The sequence below is a fragment of the Rattus rattus genome, chromosome 6, assembly GCF_011064425.1.
Source record: "Rattus rattus isolate New Zealand chromosome 6, Rrattus_CSIRO_v1, whole genome shotgun sequence".
Classification (NCBI taxonomy): domain Eukaryota; kingdom Metazoa; phylum Chordata; class Mammalia; order Rodentia; family Muridae; genus Rattus; species Rattus rattus.
This window is the reverse complement of record NC_046159.1, coordinates 121,633,379-121,658,651: the sequence shown is the minus strand read 5'-3', so window position 1 is coordinate 121,658,651 and position 25,273 is coordinate 121,633,379. Positions and strand designations below refer to the sequence as shown.

Sequence of the window (25,273 nt, the reverse complement as noted above, 5' to 3'; positions counted from 1 at the left end):
CTGTGTTTATATAAAAAATGTTCCCTCAGGTTCCCAGCCATCTCTCTTCTCTATCTTTCTCTGTGAAACAAGAAGAGAGATCAGTCCTAGGGGGGAATGGAACGTGGGCGAAGCGGGAAGGGAAGCGGCTTAGGATAGGGCAGAGTTCTTTCCGCGGAGCCGGATGCCCATACTGGGCATCTCAGCAAACTCTTGTGCTCCGTCCACCCCTGCTGAGATGATGCACTGGGAAAACACGCGCTCTCCCCTGGATGCCTCTCTGTTGGTTTATAGCTGGGAAAACGTTGCCGCGGGTCTAAAATATCTGCCCAAACAGACAGCCTAGCTCTGATGAAGGCTTTCTCACAGGCTCTCAGCTCCCGGCGGGCGCTCCCCGCCCTCCGCTGCCAGAACCTTGGGGATGTGCCTAGACCCGGCGCAGAGCACGTCGCAGCCAACTGAGAGCAGAACAAACCCCTGGCCAACAGCCAAGAGGCTCCCTCCCAGCCACCGCCCCCCGCCAGCGCCTTTCCCCCTCTATACAATACAAGATCTTCCTTCCTCAGTTCTCTTAAATCACAGCCCAGGGAAACCTCCTCAGAGCCTGCAGCCAGCCACGCGCCAGCATGTCTGGGGGTAAATACGTAGACTCCGAGGTAGGCTTGGGTGAGGGCGCGCCGGCTCCAAAGTGCCTGCTTTGGCTATCTCGCACTCCAAATGCTCGGGCTGCTTTCCTAGCCCCAGCCCGCTCTCCACCTTCACAGCACTCGAGCTGGTACCGCGGAGGGAGGAATGGGCTGGGTGGGGAGGTGAAAGGCTAGGAATGTCTTAGGGCTTCCTTTTGGAGAGGGGGACCAATGGAGCCAACGGAGAAAAGAAGAACCCCCGGGTACTGTTTTATGAGTCTGAGTCTGCCAGACTTAGAAAAGTTTTCCAGATGACACTGTTCGCGAGACCCCCCTGCGGCGGGGCAGCCCCTACCTACTAGGAGGCTTAGAGCTGGTGGTGTGTGTGTGTGTGTGTGTGTGTGTGTGTGTGTGTGTGTGTGTGTGTGTGTGTGTGTGTGTGTGTGTGTGCATGTGTGCGTGTGTGTGTGTGTGTGTGTGTGTGTGTGTGTGTGTGTGTGTGTGTGTGTGTGTGTGTTCAGGTAAGGAGATTCATTTGCCCGCAGTCCTGAGGACAGTCCCCCGCAGGAGCCTAAAGTGGCTGGCATGGGCGGCGGCATACGTGTATAGCACTTAGCGAAGTTCTCGAGAACTTCAATAATTCTGCCCCTGAGAGGCCCGGAGGAGGTCCGAGGTGGGGGAGCCTCTTTCCTCACGAGTACCACCGCCATTGTCAACTGCTTCTTGGCACTCTGGTGGCCTGAATGTGGCGACCTGGGTTCCCCAATATGACTACGGTTCAGCCTGGAGTAGACAGCCTGGGGGTGATCTAAGTAAGGGTGGGTGAGGGAGTCCTTCAGGTGACATTTCCTTCTGGGGCATGGGGGCGGGGGTGAGGGGTCTTGGTGCATGCCTCTGTTTAAAGAGGTGTCTTAGATTGTGACCCACTTATTCACCCCCACGGCCTAAGGAAAACCGTGGAGCACGGAGTGGGGTGGGGAGGTAAAAAAGGGTAGGGGCTGCAACAGGTGCAAGGGAGAAGCACTGAGGGACAGAGAAGATGGGATCATTAAGTCTGTCAGCAGGCTCCAGAGGGATCTTGATAATGTTGGAAGGGATCGTAGGACGGGGTTAACGGTTCAGAGAGGGACAGAGGAGCAGGTGAGGTTGAGGGACACCGGAGGCCTGGAGGAGAGAAGGGATACAGAGGAGGCAGAAAGCGAACCCCAGCCCCTGGGCTAGGGAGCTACAGTCGGGAGTCGCGGGGAGTAGGAGGGCGCATGGGGCTTCGCCCTGACCCCTGGCGGCGGGCGCGGGAGGCAGGCGCTCCCTGCCTGGTACCGAGGGGTGTGGTGTCCTCCGCTCCGTCCTCTTAAAAAGCTTGCAGCGCTGGAGTTTTCTGTGTGCAAAGCCTTTCTCCTTGGAAGTTGAAGCTAGCAAAAGTGGGAGCTCCAGGCTCCCCCCACCAACAGCCAGGCTGACTCTTGACTCTTGTTTTTCTTTCTGAACACTTCTTCCCACCGCTGTTGCCGCCCTCCCCTGGCTTGGCCGGTTGCCCTCACAGGGACATCTCTACACTGTTCCCATCCGGGAACAGGGCAACATCTACAAGCCCAACAACAAGGCCATGGCAGACGAGGTGAATGAGAAGCAAGTGTACGACGCGCACACCAAGGAGATTGACCTGGTCAACCGCGACCCCAAGCATCTCAACGACGACGTGGTCAAGGTAAACACTGGTTGCTGTTTGCGTCCCTCAATGTAGTCTCCTAAGCTTTAACAGACTGGCACTGTCTTTTGAGCTTAGCAGTGGGTGAGCCCCTGCGGGTCCAGTGTCAGAAATGTCGCATCTGCCAGCCTCCTCCTGCTGGCTAGTTCAGTAGGAATTTAGCCAGTTGTTGTGGGGGGATCCATGGACCCTCAGCCCCACACATGCACATTATTTCGGAACAGACGATGATTATGGTCCATTGGCAGGTTAAAAGTCCAGTTACAGGTCTTTTACTTGTGGGTGAAACAATTGTGTGAGACTTTGTGCCACTGCTGAATATTAGGACACAGAATGAGCATATCCCTTCAGCTAAATAATCTAAATGATTAGCCTAAAAATAGTAAATGAGTGGAAATGCTTCCAACCGTTAACATATGCAGATATATGTACAACTTTTGTATGCTGTGTGTGTGTGTGTGTGTGTGTGTGTGTGTGTGTTTTAACTCTAAAAACATAGCACACGTGCATGGGCAAGCCAATTTACCAAACTGAAAATCATTTCCACCTCTTGACTTCTGGATCCCTCTAGTTAAATGTGTGCATCTGTGGTGACAGCCAAGGTCAGCCTGCCCTGGGCTAAGAGAACACAGGTTGGTGTTCTCTTACACTTTTAAGATGTACTTGCTGGGATTTAAAATACATTACTTTCCTGAGATGTTGACCCATGTAGACCTGACACAGTGGTCTGACTTTCATTATCAGTTCGTTATTCAACTTTGACCCTTTCAACAATTCTGGCTCAAGGAATTTATTGTCTGAATCTGACTGGGTTGAGAAATCCTGGACTTGAGCTGTCCTTGGCAGAGGGTTTCCTCTGAGTGGCCTGGAGGGCCAAGGAAAATCCTAGCTTCGGGGGTTCCAGTGGGAAGATGCTGTCCTGCCCAGCCCCTAATTCACCACTGAGGAGGGATGCGGCTCCCACCCACAGTCTCCTGTCTAAGGATGGGAGGAGCTCCAATAGAGTTTCACCTTCATGAATAATATATTTCAGAAAGAGAAATGGTTTTCATCTACAACTGCAGGGAAAGGGTACCTGTCAAAATTGACTCTCTTGCTTTTCTGGGAGAGGGAAAGGAAAATTGGACCATTTTCTCCTGGCCACATTGTGGAATATTTAAAACCAGCAATGAAAAGGCACCTCATAAATTGGAAGTTAAGATTGCTAAAAATCCGTTTATTAGCCACACTTCCTTAAAGGGGAAAGAGCAGCTTGCTTTTCCCCCTTCTTGTGCCGTGTTGGTCGAAGAGGGAGACTCCAAGGCGGGATTTCAGATTGGCTCCCTTCGATGTAGCCTCCCTGTTGTTGCAATGTGGATTCCCAGGAGCCAGCCAGCCTCCGGGGATGAGTCAGAAAGGCCAGCAGTGTGGATGTGGGTCTCCACACAGAGCATGACTAAGTGGAGAAATAAGGCCCCACTGGGAAAAGAAACTTCGACACAGATGGAAAAAAGGCATAACGGGCTCGGAGGGGATGCCAGGTTACAGAATATCATGTCAAGAGTGAGTGTGGGGATCCTCAAATTAGAGAAATCAGAGGAGCTACAGGAATACCTGCCTGCTTGCTCACAGGACTAGGAGCAAATCCAGAAAGTCAGGCAGACAAGAACAATCCAACCTTGAGAAAAGAATCTGGCAGGATTTAGGGAGATGTCCTGCCCAGGAGAATATCTTCTGAAAACACTTGTTTTGCAGAGAGAGAGACCCAGGCTACCCCTGCTCATTAGGCTCCTCCCCTCACCCCACAGTGCTAGCTAGAAAATTTCCATCTTAGAAATCTCTGCTGGACAGTGTCTGGCTAGTGTGTCCCCTCCTCACCGATACCTTCGTATCCAGTTGAAAAAACACAACTAAACAAACCCTCTATGTAGAGAAGAAATGAGGCCCAGGTTTAGAGTGAAAAGAAGAGCATGGTTCATTGTCTAAATCCTTTCAGTCCTAAGCATCAAGTGTGGAGGCACAGAAAGGCTCCACAGACTGTGTGCTCTACACTTGCACTTCAGTAACAGAGTGTGGTCACCCAGCCCTCAGCAACAAGCATGTCAATTTAAACGCAGAATCGATTGCCGATATAACCGTTTTCATATAGGGACTTGCCACTCCACATAACGGTGTATCTACATATATACAAAATGTTATTATTTGAATGTCTTCTTGAACTTCTTTTACTCAGGTAGTTAAACCTTGGATTCTTCCTCTGACATTTCTAATGTTCATCTATTATTACATGTGATTAGAATTCAAAAGTAAAAAATGCATTAAAATATATGATTTTTATTCTTTATCATCCAACTTATTACATTTTTGCAATGTGTTAGTCTGGATTCTTGCTATTTAATTCTTAAATAAATATAAACCTGGCAGATAAAAGTATTACTGTTAATAAGACAAAAACTGTATGTACATATTATTAAAATCTTAATCTTGAACACACACTCAGCCACAATGGGTCGTTTAGTTTTGCCTTGACTACCAGGACACATGCTCAATTCTTTGTTTATTAGCACAGTTTATTTACTCTCTCCCACATGTGGCTTTGTTCTCTTTTCTCTCTCTCTCTCTCTCTCTCTCTCTCTCTCTCTCTCTCTCTCTCTCTCTCTCTCGGCATACAGTAATATGAAGCTCCATTGTAAACGCATATTCATTTTAGAAATAGACTAAATATATGCTATAATAAGTCAAAGTAAGTAGTACCGAGTATTGCAGAATAAAAATGTTCTTAAGATTGTCACTGATACTGTCAGGAAGATTTGCAGGAAGAGCAGCAGGTGGGTAGAAGATTCATTAAAAATACTTTAATCTAGAGGGTCAGAGAAGCATCCAATCTGACCCGGGTAGGAGAGCACAGTCTGAGTGCAAGGAGGGCAGGAAGATGCAAGGAAGGAGACAAGAGTGTCTCACACAGATACCCTTAAAAATATTTTTGTACAGATATATTTACATATTATATTTTGAGACTATTCTCTTCCATACCTTCTTACCCTCTATCTTCTTACCCCTCCCTTCCCAATTGTCTTCCTTGTTCCCGTGAACACTTCTACATTCTTACTTTAATTTAAAGTTTGATTACAAATTTTAGTTTTTGAGATTATAATTAGATTCCCCTCCCATTTCCGTTTCCTCCTCCCAGCCCCTCCCATTGTAACCCTTGGCTTTTTCTCAGATTCCTGGCTGCTGCTTCTTTAAATGCCCTTACATATATATGTGCATATATATTTCTAAATATATTAATATAGCCTGCTCAGTCTATATAGTGCTATCCGTCTGTGTATGTTCTCAGGTATGACCATTTGGTATCAGATGACTAACTGGTGTGCTTTTACCTGGGAGAGACTGTTTCTCCCACTCTCGGCATTCCTCAGCTGCCTACAGTTTTTGTCAGGGTTGAGGCCTTGTGAGCATTCCCTATGCCTTAGCATATCTGTTGATGTCATCCTTGCTGGGGTCTTGTTTAGGCAGCCATGTTGGTGAGACTTCATGGGTGTTGTGACTCTGACATTTCCAGAAGACAGTGTCACAGCAAACTCTCTGTTCCTCTAACTCTTCTCATCTTTCCACCCCCTCTTCCACAACAACCCCTTAGCATTAGGTGCAGTTGTACCGTACAAGTTTTAATATCCCACTTTGATTGGAATCTAAGGGTTCGTGTGGCAGAGTGAAAGACAGCAAAAATGAAATGAGAGATTATCACCAAGCAGCAGAATCCTGAATCTCATACTCAATTTAAGATTGTAGGTTCCCAAACCAGCAGTGGGAAGTTGTTTCACAATTGAATTATGGAATTGATATGAGATGCTGGGGTTTTGGAAAAGACTGGGGTGAAAGCACAGCCATGATGTAGCCATGCTAGCTAAGCATGAAAGGGCTGAAATACGAGTAGTCTACAAATTCAACCTGATTATTCAATTTTCGAGGCTACAAAAATAAAACAAATTCAGTAGGAACTGTTCTTCAAAAATTTGAATCTTGACCTTTTCCTACTCTAGTGACATGTGGCACAATGGTCTCTTGTGATGCTGGGCGGTAGCAGTGAGCCACAGCTCCCAGTTGACCACATAATCACAAGGAGAAACAGCCACCAGCACTACAGTGTACCACATGGCTGATCTATGGTGTTCAGTAGGTCACATCGGTTAAATGCACCTTTGACTTGAAATATTTTCAACTTATATTGGACTTAATCCTGCAGTCCCACAGGATTGTGGGGAGCATGATCCAGACATGATATGAAATGAATGGTACATACACTAAGGACAGAATCAAAGCACAAAGCAGCATAAGTTATGGGACCATAATAGTTAGCAACTTAATTTCTACTTCCCCCTTTAGACATTAAAGAAAATTAAGGGTTAATGAAATCTAAAAATTTTTCCATAGTTTCAAAAGGTGCTCGAGACAGATATTTTGATATGTACCACTAAAGAAGAATAGACAAGATTACATGATTTTGTCACAGATTATTGTCATGGGGAAGAAATGGGTTTAGTGATCATCTTGGGATTAGCACTGAGACCAATCAGAACATCTGGGAAAAGGTCATTGGTCAAAAGTAAAAAATATTTGCTTGTAACTTTCTTTCCTAAAACATGAACATAGTTACATACGTATAATCTTGCTTTTCATTAATCACAGAGCAAAGGCATGTGTGTGGAACAATATCAGTGAGGTTTTCTCATGCCTCTATGATCCTTTTATGTGAGAAAAAGTCTAGAAGAAGTTGTGATTAATGTCAAATAAGGATTACCTATAAAATTAAGCCACTTTAATGTACATATAATCAAAGCACGCTTCCAATACCATGGTGGCAACCTTTGCTGTTGGAGTTGATAGGCATTTACTTGTTTGTTCATTTAAGGTGCTTCTTAAGTTAATATTCTGCCACATCTGAAATCATACCTAGAATACAGGATGTCCAGTTTATAAAGCTTGTATTCTTGATTGCGAGTTTTTACATATTGCTGAGCAAAGCAAGATACTACAATGGGAGACATTATTCCTAAGCATATGAGTGATTTTAAGCCAACAACTATATACCAGTGTAATATTTTATATTTATATATTAATGTCTATATATACTATATTATATGTATTATGTATGTTACACATATTATATTTTAAATGATTCTTTAAAAGTTGCTTTTTTTTATATCCATCTCCTTAATAAGGTCAAAAAAGAGTGAGGAGTTGTTTGTCTAAACTCTGACTTTAACAGAATAAAAATCTGTATTTCTTATTATGACAGTGTATCCTATATATCCTTGAATTATGAAGGGCCCATGATGTGGGATATTTTTCCATTAGCAGCAGTGCAGGCCTCATTTTCTAGAGGGTTGAGTTATGAACAGCTGCAGTAGGGAACAGGATCCAAAGGGTCCAGAAATTTCAAAAGCCACCTGCTTATGCCTCCTGTCCACTCAAGTGTATACAATGGCAGGTACTTTCTAGGTCTTCTTAGTTTGCCCTACTTTGAAACAGCAGTTCTCTATGATTGAATTCCCAGATAGAGCTGATTGCTAAAGAGAGGGACCTGTGTCCACTGACCTGTGGGACTCTGGATGCTTCTAAGACACTCTATTTGCAGTAGGGAGAATGAATGCCTATATGTCTTGGCATAGTTTATGCCAAGATGCATGCGCCCTTTTTCTGCTCTGGAGAACTTGCATGGATATGCATACATGTATTCATATGCATTCTTGGGAATTGTTTGTATGTGATGTGCATTGTGTATAAGATGGTATATGCATTTATATAAAGCTTCTATGATGTCAATGAAATATCTTTGCAAGGATATATTGCTTTGGAAGATATATATGTCTTTGAAAATAATTGGTAGAAGAGCTCCCCTCTCTTACAAAGTGGCCTAATATAGAGGAATTCAGAGATGTCCTGGCGTAGTGGAAAGGCTGCCATGCTAATAAAATATTTTTAAATGATATCCTTTTTGAACTCTATAAAATTATGATTGAATTGCAGGAAACATTGCAGTTAATATTTAATCTCCTCTCTTCACACATTGACTTTCCATTTTTTTTGTATTGAACATTTGATATCTGGACTCTTTAAAAAAATGGATAGTTTCTCTCCAAACCAAAGAGGTTTCACAGATTTTGTTAAGGCATCAGAGTGTCACTAGAGGAAATCTTAAAAAATATAGATGTTTGGCCTACGCAGGTCTGTTATAGATGGAAGGCCTGGGCATCGACATTTTCAGAACTTCACATGATCATTCCTCAACTTGGTTGATTCTAAACACGCAGATAGGTTTAGAAATAGTTCTGCCCAAGTGGGCTTAGAGGTACATACTCTTTCTTCTACCCTATGAGAACAGATGAGTCATGTGTTAGAGATTGTTTGCTTGTTTTTGTTTTGTTTGTTTTGTTTTTCACATTTTTCCATGACAGCACATTATTTGAGGGTCTGGACATCTTAAAGCAGAGAATTTTGAAATGGCACGGAGTACTCCCAAGTTACCCTTGCTCAATGGCTTTCGATCTTTGGAGGTCATTTGAGTTTAGAGCCAACTGGAATCCCAAAGCCCCAGGGTAACCGGAGTGGGGCAACCATAAGTTCTTTGTGGCCCTACCTCAGATAACACTGCTCAGTCTTGAGTAACCAGGATTTTTTTAACCTTGAGCAACTATTAATAATGCTCCCCATTTCATACCCCCAAGTGCCTCAATTTGGAAGAGAAAGCATAAAAATGCATTGGCCATCATTTGTTACTGCTTCTTATGCCTGAGACACATTAGAGCTCTCTCTACTCCCTTACCTAATGGATGAAACATTTTCACACTGAGGTGTGCACTGCCTCCCTCCTCCCCACTTTCTAGGGTCAGTGTCATAACCCTGTCATAACCAGCAAGCTGCCCCATCATCTTGATGAACAGTTTCTAAACTCAATCTACCCTGTGTAACCCATCGAATTCTTTCCACGCATCACAGGGTTAAATGCCATTGCTCCATCACATATTTTGTCAGTGACTCAATCAAAAGATTAAAATGTTTAAAATCACTTAACTATTTTTCAGTTAGTCCAGGAAACATAAACCAGCATACTTTCACATGAACCATTGTTTAGGGAGGGGGAAATGTTTTTTTGAATTCTGTCTTAAAGGAAATCTGCATGATCCATGTACTGGGCGAGTACCAAGGGATTTAGCCAATAGAACAGAGTTTCACCTGCAGAGACTACATATTTCCTGCCTCTCACGGAAACTGTGCTGATGGTTCAGATAGAAAATACATCTTGATTTCTTTATTGAGCCTCACAAAGGTGTCTCTTGGTGGTCATTACTTCATGGAAAGGGAAGTACATGTTCTTAAAGATACAAGCATGTTTCCTCTTAACCATTGTTGCCTGCTCTGGTAATTAAAACCTAGGCATTTTTAACTTTGAGGAGATACATAGGTTCCAGTGGAGTATATCCAAGAGTAATGTAAAAGTTAAAAGTTTAAAGCTGTATTAAGTATACAGCCCAGTTCCAAGCCCAGGAACAACATCATAGTATAGCTAGAGATTGACAGATTCAACCCTAGATGTTTGCATCTAGAGATTATACTGGGTTATATAGGGTGCAGATATCAAACACAGGTACATTTTCCCCTTTACTGTGAATCATTTAAGACACTGAGAACGAATAGTGAAAAACAAGGTGACTGAAGGCAAACAAACAAAAAATGTAAATGTCCCTGGCTGGCCCACGTGTTCTGTGCTAGGCTGGGCTGCATACACCCCAGCTCCAACTTCACCCACATTTACTTCTCCTTGTAAAGAGCTGTCAGGCATTACCTGAGTAGCTGAGTCACAGCACCCATCTGCCAGGCTGTAGGGCAGGGTTATGCACATAGCCAATTCTAAGGAAGAGTGTATAACTAAAGGGCAGGCAACAATCAGGCGCAAAGTAGAGAGTTCTTGGCAGTCTACAAAGTCAAGTGCATGTTTGCACAGAAAGGATTCCCACCAAGAGCAGCCAGGGAGGTGAAGGCGCCTGGTGTCAGCAGCAATTTGGTGTAGCCAGAGCCACAGGTAAAACCAGCCAGTTCAGCAGGGCCATCTTCCCTCAGCCACTGTATTTGTATCTTTGTAGGTGTCAGTGATCCACAAAGGGCCTTGGGGGCACAGAGTCACCTGATGGTACATGCCCTTTCAAAGACTGGTTACAAGCACCCTAGTGTGGAATAGAGTCTCCCTCGGCCTTCCCTATAGCTCAGCTCAGTGATGTTTATTTGACTTTCTCTTCCAGTGGTCCTGTGAGATCCATATTGTTGCTACTACCACCATTATACAGGTTGCTCAGAATTGTGCAAATAGAAATTAGGTTTGACAGGGTTAGAATATGAACAGTGAAACTCAAAAGTGTAGGCTCCTAACCACTGTTATCCCATACCCCTTTATAACAGGTCCCACCCAGTAGTGTTATGAAACAGCTGAAATAGGTGATGGCAGCCTCCCATGAGCACACAGGGATCTCGATGTGGTCTTCTACCTTGGGGGTAGCAGGCATGTATATCACTGTCGAACCCGACTCCAGATCCTGGCAGATTGATGGGAAAGAAGAAAACTAGATGTACAAACGGATATAAATCCCCAGACATACAGGTTCCCAAGGAGGTAGAGGGCACTAAGTTGCAAAGACCAGAGGCGAGCACAAACTCCTGGGGCATCTCAGTGAGAGGAAGCAGAAGCAAAGGCGTTGACTGAAGAACGTGTAAAGAGCAGGGATCACCCAGGCTGCTGAGAAGGGCACCTGGGGTGGGGCTGCCTCTGCTGGATGTGAAGGGTGGGGTAAACATGAGAGAACAGCGAGGCAGGCCCCAACAAGTACAAAACAACGTTTCTGAACATTCTCGGTTTGCCTACTCAGTCGGTGTAGACATACGTGCCAGGGAGCCATACGTTGTGGAAACAGGAAGCTACGAAGAATAACCTAAGTTAGATGCGGGTGGGAGAGAGGCCCATTGAGTTCTGCAGGGAGTTTCTCGGAGACTTCCTGCTGGGCAATCCATATTTGTTCTCAGAAACAAATGCCAGAAACAAAGACAGACTTAACCAGTGCACTTTTCCAAGGCAGCCTTAATCCCTTAGAGCGTCTAGAAGGTTGCATCAGTCAGGCCCCACTGCTTGCCTTCCCAAGATTGTTAGCAGTGGCATATGGTTGGAAGTGGGCACTCCAGGATATGTCAAGGCAAGGGACTACATTTGTTACGGTCATCCCTGATTATTTTTGTTAATTTGACAGAGACTCTTTTCTTGTTTGTTTCTCAAAGAGCCAGGGTTTTGTTTGGTTCAGGGTTTTTTTTTTGTTTTGTTTTGGTTTTGTTTTGTTTTTTGTTTTTGTGGGGGAGGGAAGTGAGGGTTGGAGAGGGCATCATTGAAAATGGTTACAACCAACCTCCCAGATTATTTTTGGATAAACCCCTTCCATTTCTGTAGTTAAATAGTATGAGAATGAGTTGTTCCCATAAAACATGCACAAGCAATACTTAGGAAAACCAACTCCCCACAGGACCCAGAGAACCTGGAGTCCCAGAACACCAGGACCCTGTACAGAGCTCCAGGCCTCCTGCAGTAGCAGCCTCAGATGCTCCGGCCTCATGAGCATCAGCAAAGTCTGCTCCTTAGTGGCTGTGTGCTCACGGCTGGAGACTTTATAGCTTTTCATCTCACTGTTCACTAAGAGAGGAGTGGGCTCCTTTTTTTTTTTTTTGAGAAGACTCTTCTCTCTCCCCCCCCACCTCTCCTCTCCCTCCCTCTTCTCTCCCCTCCTCTTCCCTCCCCCTCCTTCTCCCTCCACCCAACTCTAACTCTCTCTCTCTCTCCTCTCTCTCTCTCTCTCTCTCTCTCTCTCTCTCTCTCTCTCTCTCCCCCTAACCCTCACCTATAGTTGCCCAAAACTTCCAGGTAGACCCCGGAGCCCAGCACTGAGTCAGCCACAAGGGGCTAAATTGAACCAAGGCCAATGACTCAACTTCCTTAGCTAATTACATTTTTGGTTGTTTTGTTTTGTTTTCATGAAAACACAGTCGAATGGCATTGTCACCTGGCTTCCTTTGTGCCTTTTATCTACACTGAATACAGTTTGAAACCTTGCAAGAAAACAAACATCTGAAAAAAGTAATAAAAAGGTCCCCCAAAAAATCAGTCTATCAAGAGAAGAAAAATGTCTTCTACCTGTATACGTGCTTATACACACACATATCTGCAAGTATCTGCAATACTTGTGAGCATTCTAACAAATATTTTTCAATGTTATTTTAAAAATTCTTTTAACTCCAGTATTAGATGAACACAAATGTAACTACATCTTCCTTAGGCCTTCTTGTGTTGACCTCCTGGGGCTCCACAGATCAAGGCTAAGCCCCATCATATCCCAGGCATATTCCCAGGATGCCATTCGCTGCCATTTGGCTTCCCCATTTCTTCCTTCACATTCGCTTTATCACTTTGAGATAATAAGCATACAGAACTTGAAGCTTTACTAGCTTAGAGGATTGGAATGGCCAACCACCATTCTAGCAGCAGAGAAGGTTCCCTCTACACTAACCTGATCTCTTACAGTTCAGAGATTTCTCCTCAGAGAAAAGGTAAAAATGAGTAAGTAAATAAAAAAAAAAAAAAAACCTAACTAACTATCACACACACACGCAGAAAAGGCAGAACATAGAACTCTGGGGTCAGCTGTTACTGCTTCATTACTGGTGTCTATGCCACATGCACTGAAAGATGGGCTTTTATCTCAGATATTTGACCCAATCTTGCCCCCTGTATGTCTCTAAGAATCAGCAGCAACAGGATGTGTGCACTACGTCAGTTAAAATTACATAGGAAGAATAAGAGCCATCAAGAAAGTGTGTTGAAATGTAATGAGAACGTTAGACACGTGACTTTGTACCAAACATGCAAGGCAAAAATCACAATCTTGGCACATAGGATGCTCCGTCAGAGACTGGAGTGGACAAGTTCAAAGGACGTTCACCTCACAGATAACGCCAATTAGGATGACCTTCTTGACATCTGTGATAAAAATAAAACCAAGGTGCTTTTGATACATTACAGGTAGCCTGTAAAAATAATGACAAGTACAAAGCACAATTGTGTGAAAGGATTAGAAATAAAATACATAATGACAAGCAGATAATTAAACATAAAAATAACATTTTTGTCATTTTTTTTCAAGGAAACGTGATGTGCAAAGCTGATATACCTTTTGAGCATATTAGACTAGAACTCTCTGCCATATTGTTCCCACCGCCCTTGGGACCAAGACCTTTTTGGACACTAGTATAAACATGCCCTTAATGGATGAAGACAAAGTCCCTTAAGCGATGGGAGACACAAACTAACTCCGTCAGTTGTTCCAGAACATTGAACATCTCCATAATTAAATGACGTTTCAAGGCAAGCATGATTTGATGTCTTAAAAAGAACGTCACCTCCAAGATTCTTTTCCTTACTATGTTACACACTTCTAGGGCATGGGCTCCTATTTTGATCTTGAAAGGGTGTTTTCTGGGGAAACCTTAGAGGGGAGCAAAAGGCAGGTGTTCAGGAGGAAAGAGAAATCCCCAGTGGAGAGAGGCTGTTCGGACTGAATGGTGTTTTGGGAAAGATCATGTGTGTCCTTACTTATCCATTCAACTCCTCAAATCTTTCTCCATTGCTCTACAATTACAGCATAGTATATGACAACACACACACACACACACACACACACACACACACACACACACACGCACGCGCTATCGTAGGCATATATGAGCACCTTTATCTATTTCAGCAGAATGCCTGATTTGCTTTGAGTAAAGAATTGGGGTAGCTTTGCTTTAGTTGGCGATGGAGAACACCCAAAAGCGAAACACTGGAAAATGCATGCATTGTAGTGACCAAAAGGTCAGCATGAAACATTATGTGTATGGCAGACCCGCCCCCCACTCCCTCCTACACGCACATATTCACAGTGCTTGTGGCTTGTATAAACCCCATTGTGATAGAGCCTTGAGATGTAACCTCATGAAAGGGTGTGGCTTGCACAGAGAGGTTCTTCACCTGACCTCGGATCATCTGGAGAACATTTTAAAACACTGCTGCATGTTGATATGTAGAAAATCTGGTGCAGTTATTCTGTGGTAGGGCCCAGGCTCCATGGACTCTTACTTTATAGCTCCTAGATGCAGCTGATACACTCAGAATTAAGTTCAGACTGGTTTAGACTCTCAGAACTCATTAATAAAAAATGCACCACAGTAAAGATTTTCATAAGCATAGAGGTATTACGGTAAATATTGCTTTACTAGCTTCTTACTGATGGTGGGCAGGAGGGTCTTAGCCATCTTACTGAAATATAATGTTTTCTGCTGTAGCAACTGTATGAGATTTACTTTGCCTGCAGAGTGGAGTTTCTGTCACTTATAAAATCCAGCTATGGGCTACCTCCATTCTTTTGGATTACACTTGTCTGTTCTTCCACAAGATCACAGCCTGTTGTTCAGAGCACCAAAATGCTATGTCCAGCCCGTTTACTTGACTGCATTGGAGTTTACAACTCACATTCTTTTTTTCTCCTAAAAGTGTTGTGAAACTCCTGCAGTGTCAGTAGTCATGGGGAGCTTCAGAGAATCCAAACCAGGCAGGTACCTCTAAGTTCTCCACTGTCTTACAGAGAAGAGACTCCAAGTCATTGACAGACATTCCTCAGAGCACATGGGGAAACTTATTCCCAAGGTAAATTTTAATTACGGTCCTCTTTTGGACACACATCTCTAATGTTCCTTTGGACCTTGGCTAAGTACTATCTACTTCCTGTGTTTATAATAATCAAAATTTAGAAGTAGAAAATTCCTAAGTCTCTTTTATTTTTAACGATTTATAATTCAAGTAGACCAACATTTACACAATAGAAGCCCAAAAGTACAGCTGACAGAGAAAGAATGTTGGAAGACTTCTCATTGATAAATAGTATATGTTTGTTTGTTTCTTTGTTTCCTGAGTGCTAGGATAAAAAGCTTGTGCCACCATTCCCAGCAAATAACCAATAGCATTTTTATTATGCACTTCCTAAATTTTTCCAACTTGCTTCCTTGCACTTAATACTGCATCCATGGTGCTTAATTAAATTATCATTGAAGACTGAGCTCTCGGGTGGCCTGCTAATCCCATGTGTTCCATAATACACATTGGGTTCTGAAGACACTCTAGATCTGAGGTCATTTCACTTTCCGATCTCCACTCTATAGTTTGCAAGCTTCTCTTTTATTGCACTTGTCTCCAAATTGGCTGCTTTCGTTCCAAAATGAACCAGCATTCCATTCCCAAGTTGGCTCCAAACCTTCAAGATTTCTTTTTCCTCATTTGTAGCTAGCCAGCTCATCTAAATTCATGAAGCAGAGAGGGCATAATTGTACCTTCAGTTAGAGCAGTGTCTAATGGGCCTAGCCAAATAGAAAATTCATGGACTTTATGAAGCCAACAGTTGTCAAATTCACCTAGTTCCTGTGGCCCCATTTCTGGAGTTCGTTTAAGGCCCATCTGTGAGCAATAGGACCGGATGACTAAGAGGCAAAGAAAAGGCAGCCTTACTTTGAGTCATATTTTCCTGTCAGGGAGTTGTAAAGTTTGTTTCTCTCCAACTGACATAAAGTTTAGCATTTAAAGGCCCACAATATTTTAATCCCATCACTTAGCACCCCAGCTGTGTGACTCCGAAGGTAAACATGGAGTCTCTGGAGTTCTAGACCAACTGATCCGTCCTAGGGGACTCACAAGCAAAGCTACACCAAGACCCGTAGGTCTGAATCCAAAGTTTCATAATACACAGAGCTAAATAAGCCCTCCTCCTCGCCATTACTCAGACTATGTTCATACTTTCACCAAAATTATCCCTGGATTGAAAAACATGACTATTATCAGTGAAATCGGTTTCTAAACCGAGAGCCAGATAAATAACACACTCAGAACTGTCTCTTAAAGGGGATTCTATCAGCACAGTGACTGCTGTAAGGAAGAGGAGCTACAATGTACAGATGCCTGTTACAACAGCTGGAATGAGAATGGCACCCATAGGCTCATGTATTTAAATGTTTGTTTCCATGTTAGTGGAACAATTCAAGAGGAATTAAGCAGCAAGTCCTTGTTGGAGGGAGGGAGTCATTGGGGCTGGGCTTGAGCTTTCAAAGCCCATGCTAGGCCTACTCTCTCTCTCTCTCTCTCTCTCTCTCTCTCTCTCTCTCTCTCCCTGCGCGCGCGCGCGCGCGCGCGTGTGTGTGTGTGTGTGTGTGTGTGTGTGTGTGTTCTACCCTCAGATCAGGTTGCAAGCTCAGCTGATGCTCCTGAGCTGTGCCTGCCTGATACCATGCTCTCCCCATCCCCATGATGGTCATGGACTAACCGCAGAAATCATAAGCAAGTCACCAATCAGCTGCTTTGTTTTATCGGTTCCCTTGGTCATAGTGTCCCATTAGAGCAATAGAAGAGTAGTTAAGATAGCTGATTTCACCAATCAACTGACTTATGGTCTACCATATCTCAGAAATATAGAGTCTGCTAGCAGAAACCATAACCACACAAACACAAACACACACACACAAACAGGCACACACACACACACACACACACACACACACACACACACACACACACACAAAGAGTGATCACCTAGGTAGAGGGAAAGGGTCAAGTAAGAAACCAGTGTAAGGCTAGGATGAAACCTTTGAGGTGGGATAAGACACAGAGAAGTAGCTGGCTGAGAGTGAAGAGAGAAACAAGCCAAGCATCCCTCAGGCTCTGTAGCAGGAATAGGCCTGGGCCTGGTAGACATTTATCCTTCTTTTCTCCAGATTCTAGAAGCTCGTGATCTGGAATGAGGAGGAAGAATGCCTTCCTCTCTTACCTAAAAGTAAATGAATCCATCCCAGAACACCGCCCTCCCTTGCAGTGAGTCTGCAAAACCAAAACTCACGTCTATTTATACTGCCCCCTTTCAATGACACAGAGCCAGCCCTTTGACCCTGACCTGGCTTCCATTCCTCATTTATTCCATCCTCGAAAAGTAAATGCTTCCCCAACGTTAAATGGATAAATAAATGGGTCCAGAAGGCCACAGCAGAGCAAAGCAAACATCCCTGAGATAAACAGACAGCATTCCAGACTATAGATCATATCACATCAGATTATGACCTTTTAGGGCAGGATTCTCAGCCAGGTGCAATTTTGCTTCCCTTCCAAGAGGACATCTGGGAATGTCTAGAGACAGTGTTACTTGTCGCAATTGGGAGGATGTTACTGGCATCTAGAGAGTAGACTTTAAGGACACTGATAATCATACTATGGTGCACTTCCAACAATAATAGCTCATCTAGACCTAAATACCAATCTGCCAATAATATCCATGTGGAAAACCCATTGTAAAGGTCAGGGGTTCTTAGGTAGTGTTAGTTCTGTACAATGAATTGTGATTCTCCTTGCAAGGACACTTGTATGTATCTTTTCCCCTGTTTGCCAAGTAGTGTTCAGGCCTACAGAGATTTATTTCAATCATTTTCTATTTGTTTAATAAACAGACTAAAAGCAGTGGAGGGAAAATATTCCTGCAGTGAGGTAAAAAATTAATGTTCTTTGTAACGCTCCTTTGACTGAGCTGAGCGGTAGGAAGCAACATCTGATGTCAGGCAGGGCCCAGTAGCACCTGAAAAAGGAGTTCATACTCTTTAAAAGGCTGTGACTCAAACACATTTAGGGACTAAAGGAGCATCCTGAAAATGGCAAAGACATTTCTGCTTGTTGTATGTTGATAAAATATAAAAAGACTTTTTTTAAGTATGGTAATTATTCATATCTGTCCCATGACATACCCAGAAGCTTAAAGAATAATAAACACCAAAGTATAAACACAGAATCCAGTGAGCAAGCCAGTCCTCCAGATGAGCCTTCTAATTGGGTGTTTGCACAAAATAAGATCTCCATCCATTTAATGAGGAAGGCCTTCTCTCTTGGGGACAGCATTTGCCATGAATGCTATAGTTATTTCTCCTCTGGCATGGCCAACACAAGTGCCCCAAACAATCATTCTTCTCTGCCCAAGTTCACTAACACCCACTTTCTAGTCTCCTACTCCAGCCCTTTCCTGGTCTATTTTTACACTGTTGTCTGTTCTCTGTCACCGGTTTGATGACACTCGGCATCAACAAGTGGCATCAAATGGACACCAGAAGTCTGTGGAAAATAAAAGGAATCAAGAGACGCTCAGCCTGCTTTGTAGAGACATCTGCAACTAGACACTTTGTGATAAGGAAACTGAGGTGTATGGGTTACTTGAGAAGACTCCTAGCCAACTAACCTCAATTACACAGTATGGTTCTAGGATCACTGTAATAAGAGTGGGATACCTATATGAAGACATGTGGAAGTGGAAATCCCCAATCCCTGATGCATTTTCTAGGAGTTCCCCCCCACCCCATCAAACCATTACAAGCAGGATGACTTTAAAGCAATAGATATCCACTGTCCCCTGGACTGAAGGTGAGGGGTCCAAAATCAAGATGATAGCAAGGCCATGCTCTCTGTGAAACCTCCTGTTTATCTTTGTCTTTTCCTTGTTTCTTATGAATTGCTGAACATTCTTGGCAGTCTTTGGATAGCCGCTGCTTAACCTCATCCTAGGCTCCATCATCACTTGTCTTCTCCCTGTGTTTACTCGAAATTAGGGCCTTAATTTATCTTATAATTAGGACACAGTTCAATGCATGGCAAAATATAAACACCCATGTTCTCAGACCAGGGACATTCAGTCTACAGTGTTGAAATGTGATGAAGACTTCAGAGTATATCTTACTCCTTCATGACCATGACAACTGGACTATTGTCCCTCATACGGAAGGACCAGTGCTCCTCAGAGAGGAAGACCAATGCTCCTTGGACAGGAGGGCCAGTGCTCCTCAGACAGGAAGACCAGTGCTCCTCAGACAGTTGGTCCCATCCTAGGCATCTTCCATAAGCTAACTATCAAATACTATGACCAACCCTGTGGAGCTGACACCATGGTACCTGCTTATTTGAAGGAAGGAACCAAGGCAGGTGTAGATGAGCAGTTTATGTGATGTGACCATACCATGAAAGGAGGCAAATACAGCCTTTGTGTGGTTGACCTGAACAAAGTATCTCATTTCAAAAACAGTACACTGCATCCTATTGCATTCACTCCCATCTGCACACTGAGGATTTGCCATCCTCTCTACTAACAGCTTTGTTCTGTCTTTCTCATCCCCCCGCGCACAGACTACTATAGATACCTGCCCGCCACTCACAGACTACTAATTCTGATTCGAGACCCAGAAGTTTGTACTTTCACAATAGCTCTTGAAAATTCTGAAGTCTTTTATTAGTGTTTGAGAAACTGTACCTCAGGAATAAGGGAGAAATAGAATGGTGCGGGGAGAGAGGCGGGGAGAGGGACACAGGGAGAACAGAAAGGAATGGCAACTCAACCCCTCCCCCCCCAATCACTGAGGTTCTGGTCAGAAAAGAATGAGGTTGCTGAAGACAGAACAGGAGGAGGGGAGATGATAGCCAAGCTAAAGTTCAGGCTTCTCACTGCAGACCTTATCCTGCCCTGTAATCTACTCTCCGAAATACTTCACTTGCTCACGCTCATCCTCTTGTGCTGAAGCTCTGCTGGTGGATGCATTCTTTCCCCTGCTCCCCAAGACACAGTCCTGGGGACCTCTGAAAGATGAAGTTTCTCACATCTTCCAGTGAAAAGCAGCAGGCCTCCACGCCAAGAACATGAAGCAATGTTCCTATGCCAGTTTTACATTCCTCTAAAGTCTGGGTGGGTCACCGAGGAGTTCACATGATTGTGGGCATTTATAACATAATCCAGACCCTCTGCCTTCAGCACTGGCTGTGAGAGCACCTCAGCCTCTTGCCTGGCGCTGCCAGCTTTGCCCAGTAAAATCTGCTTCTGAGAAAACACATGGGAATCACAGTAAAGTTCCTGTGTGCTGGTAGCATTTAACTGTGCTCTTTCTCATACTCCACCATGCCCACATGGTATTATTCCATTGGCTTCAAAGACCTCTCAACATGTTGGAAATTTATGTGGGAACAGAGAAGCGAGTTGGAGTTAGAATACCCGCTCTCTCTGTGTGACTAGATTTGGTACACACATTAGAATTTTTAAAATGTGTATTTAATTAAAATAAACATGCATTGGTTTTTATTGGATATAGAGTGATAGTTACACTACGATTTCTACTGACTTTTTTTTTTAATAATGAGCATGGGCATTTATTTTGAACAATAATCCATGTCTGTAGGTTGAAATTAGGAAAAGCTTTTCTGAGAGTGTTTCCATTCATTTATTCATTAGCATCCAGGAGCCATCCAGCAGAAGAGGAACTCACAGAAAGAAGAAAGAAGGAAGTTGGAGCCACAAAGCCCAGAGAGTACAACATAGATACAACAGGGCTCTCTTTAACTGTAAGGAGTCATGACATGCTCCAATAAAATTCATCCCTGAAGAGAGAAAGTCTTGTTTAAAGTGAAAGCCCTTGGTGAGATGGAGAAATAGCTCAGGGGTTAAGAGAGCGAGCGTAAAGCTCTTTCAGAGGATACAAGTTCAGTACCCAGCATCCTTGTCGGATGCCTCACAACCACTTGTAACTCTAATGCCAGAGCATACCGTACCCTTTCTAACTCTGCAGCTTCCTGAAGTCATGTATATACTGACATACAAACAGACAGACAGGCTTTTAGTCTTAGCACTCAGAAGACTGAGGCAGGAGGATTTTAACTTCAAGATGAGCCTGAGGCACATAGGGAGATTCTGTCTGAAATAAGAAAAGTGCAGACCCCAGGCCCCACTCCAGAAAGTCTGATCGGAGTGCTACCTGAGAATATAAGTTCTAACAATTTTTTTTTCTTTGAAGATCCTCTTGCCTTGTTACTCATGTTGAGAACTTCTGAAAATCAAGAAACACAAGTTCTTGCACAAGTAGTGCATTTTGGAGTATTAGATTTAAAGGTCTAGATTTGGTTGTCTGGGTGCTTTTCTGCATTTCTGACCTTTAGGCAGGATTCCCCAGAAAAACAGAACCAATGCAATGTATATAAGAGATTTACTAGACTGACTTACACTACAGGAGCTGGGTGTCTTACTACAAGAATCTGCCCACTGGAAAGGCTGAGAATCCAGTTGCTTCTCAATGCAGAAAACTGGATGCCTCAGTAGTCAAACAGGTGCTAAAGGAGCAGGAAGATTTCTGGAGCGCTGTAGTATCCTGTCCACATTGGAAGGCCTAAGAAACTGGAGTTGGGTATACTCAGGAAGGAGAAAATGCTAGCACCAATGTTGCTTTTCCTTCAGATCTATTTATGTCTCAATCACCATTGGATGGAACCACCCAGCTTGAGCCAGTTAATCCTCTCTGCCTAAGGTGTGTGTTGGATTATAAACCTTAGGTTAATTGTAAATCCTGTTAAGGTAACAATTAAGATCCACGATCAGATTTAGTTATAAGCTCAAGCCATTTGAGGCATGTGGGTGGACAGTGTTACACAAACACTGAACACGGTCTAATTATTTTTCTGAGATTATGTGGATTGTAGAAAGTTTAAGATAATGTATTTCCTTCTCATATACTTAAATACTTTAGCCTCAGCACAAAAATTTAAGAAATTGTGTATCTATCCACTCTACATGTTTCTATATAGGTACGGAAGTTGAGTTGTCTAATATAAAGGACATAAAGTAAAAAAGAACATGAAAGGGGCTTGCATTAGAATTGGATTCATTGTCTATCTCTTCATATCCAGTTATCTTCAAATTTAGAAATGTATAGCAACAATTATCCATCATTTTACATTTTCTGTGTGGTGTGACTTAGCTCAGGGTCTCTCACCAGGCGCAATCCAGCTGTCAGTCTTAAATCCCCACAAAGCCAAGCCGGGGGAGGTGTCACATCCGACTTATCAACATGGTTGGTGACTCATCCTTTCCTCTTAAGCTGCTGGACTGAGCTTTCCAGTGTCTCAAGAGTTGCTAACCGGGGCCTCCTCTAGATCTGGCCCATGCCATCCCCTGAGAAGGCAACCCAATCTCGGCAGCTAACTTCCAACAGAGAAAGCCAGAGAGCAAGAATAGCACACGAGACAAAACATTATGGTGCTTTCTAAATTCTTCAGAGACCCCGCCCCCCAGCACATTTGAAGGACAATCTGGAAAGAAACCCGTGAGATCCACTTTAAACACTATTATATTTTAACTTCATTTCTATAAATGAAAAACTGATTGGGCTGCTTCATTCATAGCTAACTTGTCATTCTGATATTAATGTAAAGTAAACATCTCCTGACTAAAGCTTGGCTACAATCTGTGGGAATTTGTGGCAGTGTGGGAAGGAAAGGTAGAGGCCAGACATGTTTCTAAATGTGCACGTACTATGCCTAGCAACAGAGAAGCGTGTTCTGGGAATGAAACCTAGAGCGGTGGTTTACACTGATGGTGTGAACACATCCATGGGAGAAGCTAAGTGGTTGATATCTCTGGCATTGTTTCCATATCTGGTCAATGGCAAAAGGAGCATCTTTTCTATCCCTGTGTCCCTTCACTCATTTCATGTCACCTCATGGTGATGAGATGACATCACTTTATGTAGTCAGCACATAGTATCCTAAGCAGGATGAAAGGGGTCTCCTCATAAGCACTGGTATCTTAAGGCATATGAAGCTTTCCTAAGGCCTGGAATGATGGCTGACAATTTGAAAATGGTCACTGTTCTCACAGAGGACCGGAGCTAGACTCTGCCACCCACATATGGTGGCTTGAAACTGCCTATAAGTTCAGCTTCGGTGAATCTGATTTCCTATCCTGGACTCTGCCAACATCTGTACACATGCTAGCATGCACAAACAAGTTAACATGTGCACACTCGCAGGCACGCATACACACACAAATAAACAAGCAAATAAAAAGTAAACAAATACTCCTTAAAAGAAAAGCTCTCTTGACATTTCTGCCCAGCAGACTAACTTAAATCTTATTGGTCAGAACTGAATCACATGTATATTCTCAACAAACCACTCACCAATGTACTACTGTGACAATGCCAGGTATAAATTAACCATGACATAACTCTGAGATCAGAAGACATTTTCTTTTCTTTTCTTTCTTCTATTTTTATTAAATTGGGTATTTCTTATTTACATTTTAAATGTTATTCCCTTTCCTGGTTTCTACGCCATTATTCCCCAGCCCCTCCCCCTCCCCTTCTATACGGTTGTTCCCCTCCTCATCCACCTCCCATTACTGACCCCCCAACAATCACATTCACTGGGGGTTCAGCCTTGGCAGGACCAAGAGCTTCCCCTTCCACTGGTGCTCCTACTAGGCTATTCATTGCTACCTATGAGGTTGGAGCCCAGGGTCAGTCCATGTATAGTCTTTAGGTAGTGGCTTAGTTCCTGGAAGCTCTGGTTGGTTGGCATTGTTGTTCATATGGGGTCTCAAGCCCCTTCAGCTCTTTCAGTCCTTTCTCTGATTCCTCCAACATGGGTCCCGTTCTCAGGTCAGTAGTTTGCTGCTGGCATTCGCCTCTGTATTTGATATATTCTGTCTGTGATGAGACATTTTTAATTACCTAAGTGCTTAAGATTCTTTTGGGACAGCAGTGTCACTGTGTTGGACAGACAGCAGATGGATCTTCAGTGAACATCTCAGCAGCTGCTTAGTTAGCATTATGCCCTACACATACATCTAATCATGCTAATAATGTAGTGATATACATTTAATATGTTCTAATACAATCACAGTTTTCACTAACAGTATAAAACTATATTTTCCCCACTAAAATCAAATGTGAAAACATTGTTGTACATAAAACCACAAAGGTACTTAAATTCGTCTTGACTGTCTCTTGTTCAGAAAAAAAAAATGGTCCACATTTGGAGAAAAAAAAATATGATTGTGGTTCTTTCATTCCTATATACCTGCAAACTGCCTTTAAAATATTACCTTAAGATACATATAACAGGATAGGATCTTCTGAGATTTATTGCATTAACCAAGCATTATCAAAACATAGCAAGACGACTGTTTTCCTTGACATCTGTGGCTAGATTTTGTTACGTTTCAGAAACAGCCAATGCTGTGCAAAGGTATTTTAGCATCATTTATAAAGATCTAGTAATATAAACTGTCCACTCCTGAGAAAGCATCCACTGAGACACAGAAATATTACTGAAGTACATCCGTGACTTTGATCTGTTGGCCGGCATAACAGGCACTACTAAAACGGCAAACGTGTTCCTTCAGTCGCAGAACGGGAAAAGCAATTCTTTGGTGGAATAACTTGCTTCATCTGAGGCATCTCATTTTAAAAGCCACAGGGTGCCTACACCATTTGGGTTTGTTGTCTTTTCTTTTAAGAAAAGCAAATTCCAAATTCCTATGCCAATCTAAATCTGAGCAAGCATACCAAGTATTTCTTTAGGTGAGGCCAGAAACACCAAACTGAACATAGTTCTGCTAAGTGAATGGTCATCTAGCCAATGGCGAGGCGAAATTCCATGCCTACAAGGTACAGTTACAATGGAGAGGGGTAAGTGGGATAAGCCTCCTGGGAAAGGGGATTCAAGGGTGGCTGTTTGGATGGAAGGCTGACCAGTCTGACGCTCTGTGCAAACACTGAACACCAGAGGACTGGCAGACAAAAGCACCATAGTTTGTCTAACAGTTGGACCTGCAGGGCCTCTGGAGATCAAGATATTTAAACTCAAGCAAAGGACTCGATGTCATTCTTGCTGGTCTCAGAGCAGAGCCACAAGATGGACTAAGATATAGTCTTAGTGTGGTGATGGCAGACAATGGTGGCAGAGGCCAGGAGGGTTCCCAAGCCCAAGTTCCCATCCTGTGCCTAACAGTTGGTGAGA

General features: G+C 43.4%; 1 protein-coding gene across 2 annotated transcripts in view; it reads left to right on the top strand.

The window, feature by feature from the left end:
- Positions 1–455: 455 nt before the first annotated feature.
- Positions 456–25,273, top strand: part of Cav1 (caveolin 1) — a 32,224-nt gene continuing 7,406 nt past the window's right edge. Inside the window, exons 1-2 of one of the 2 annotated variants that reach the window (XM_032906921.1) lie at positions 456–635; positions 2,149–2,313. In XM_032906921.1, the coding sequence (XP_032762812.1) occupies positions 606–635; positions 2,149–2,313 (195 nt within the window). In that variant the 5' untranslated portion in view covers positions 456–605. Of the gene's footprint in view, positions 636–692; positions 755–2,148; positions 2,314–25,273 lie in introns of those variants that run through there. The other variant, XM_032906922.1, reaches the window with a different exon arrangement.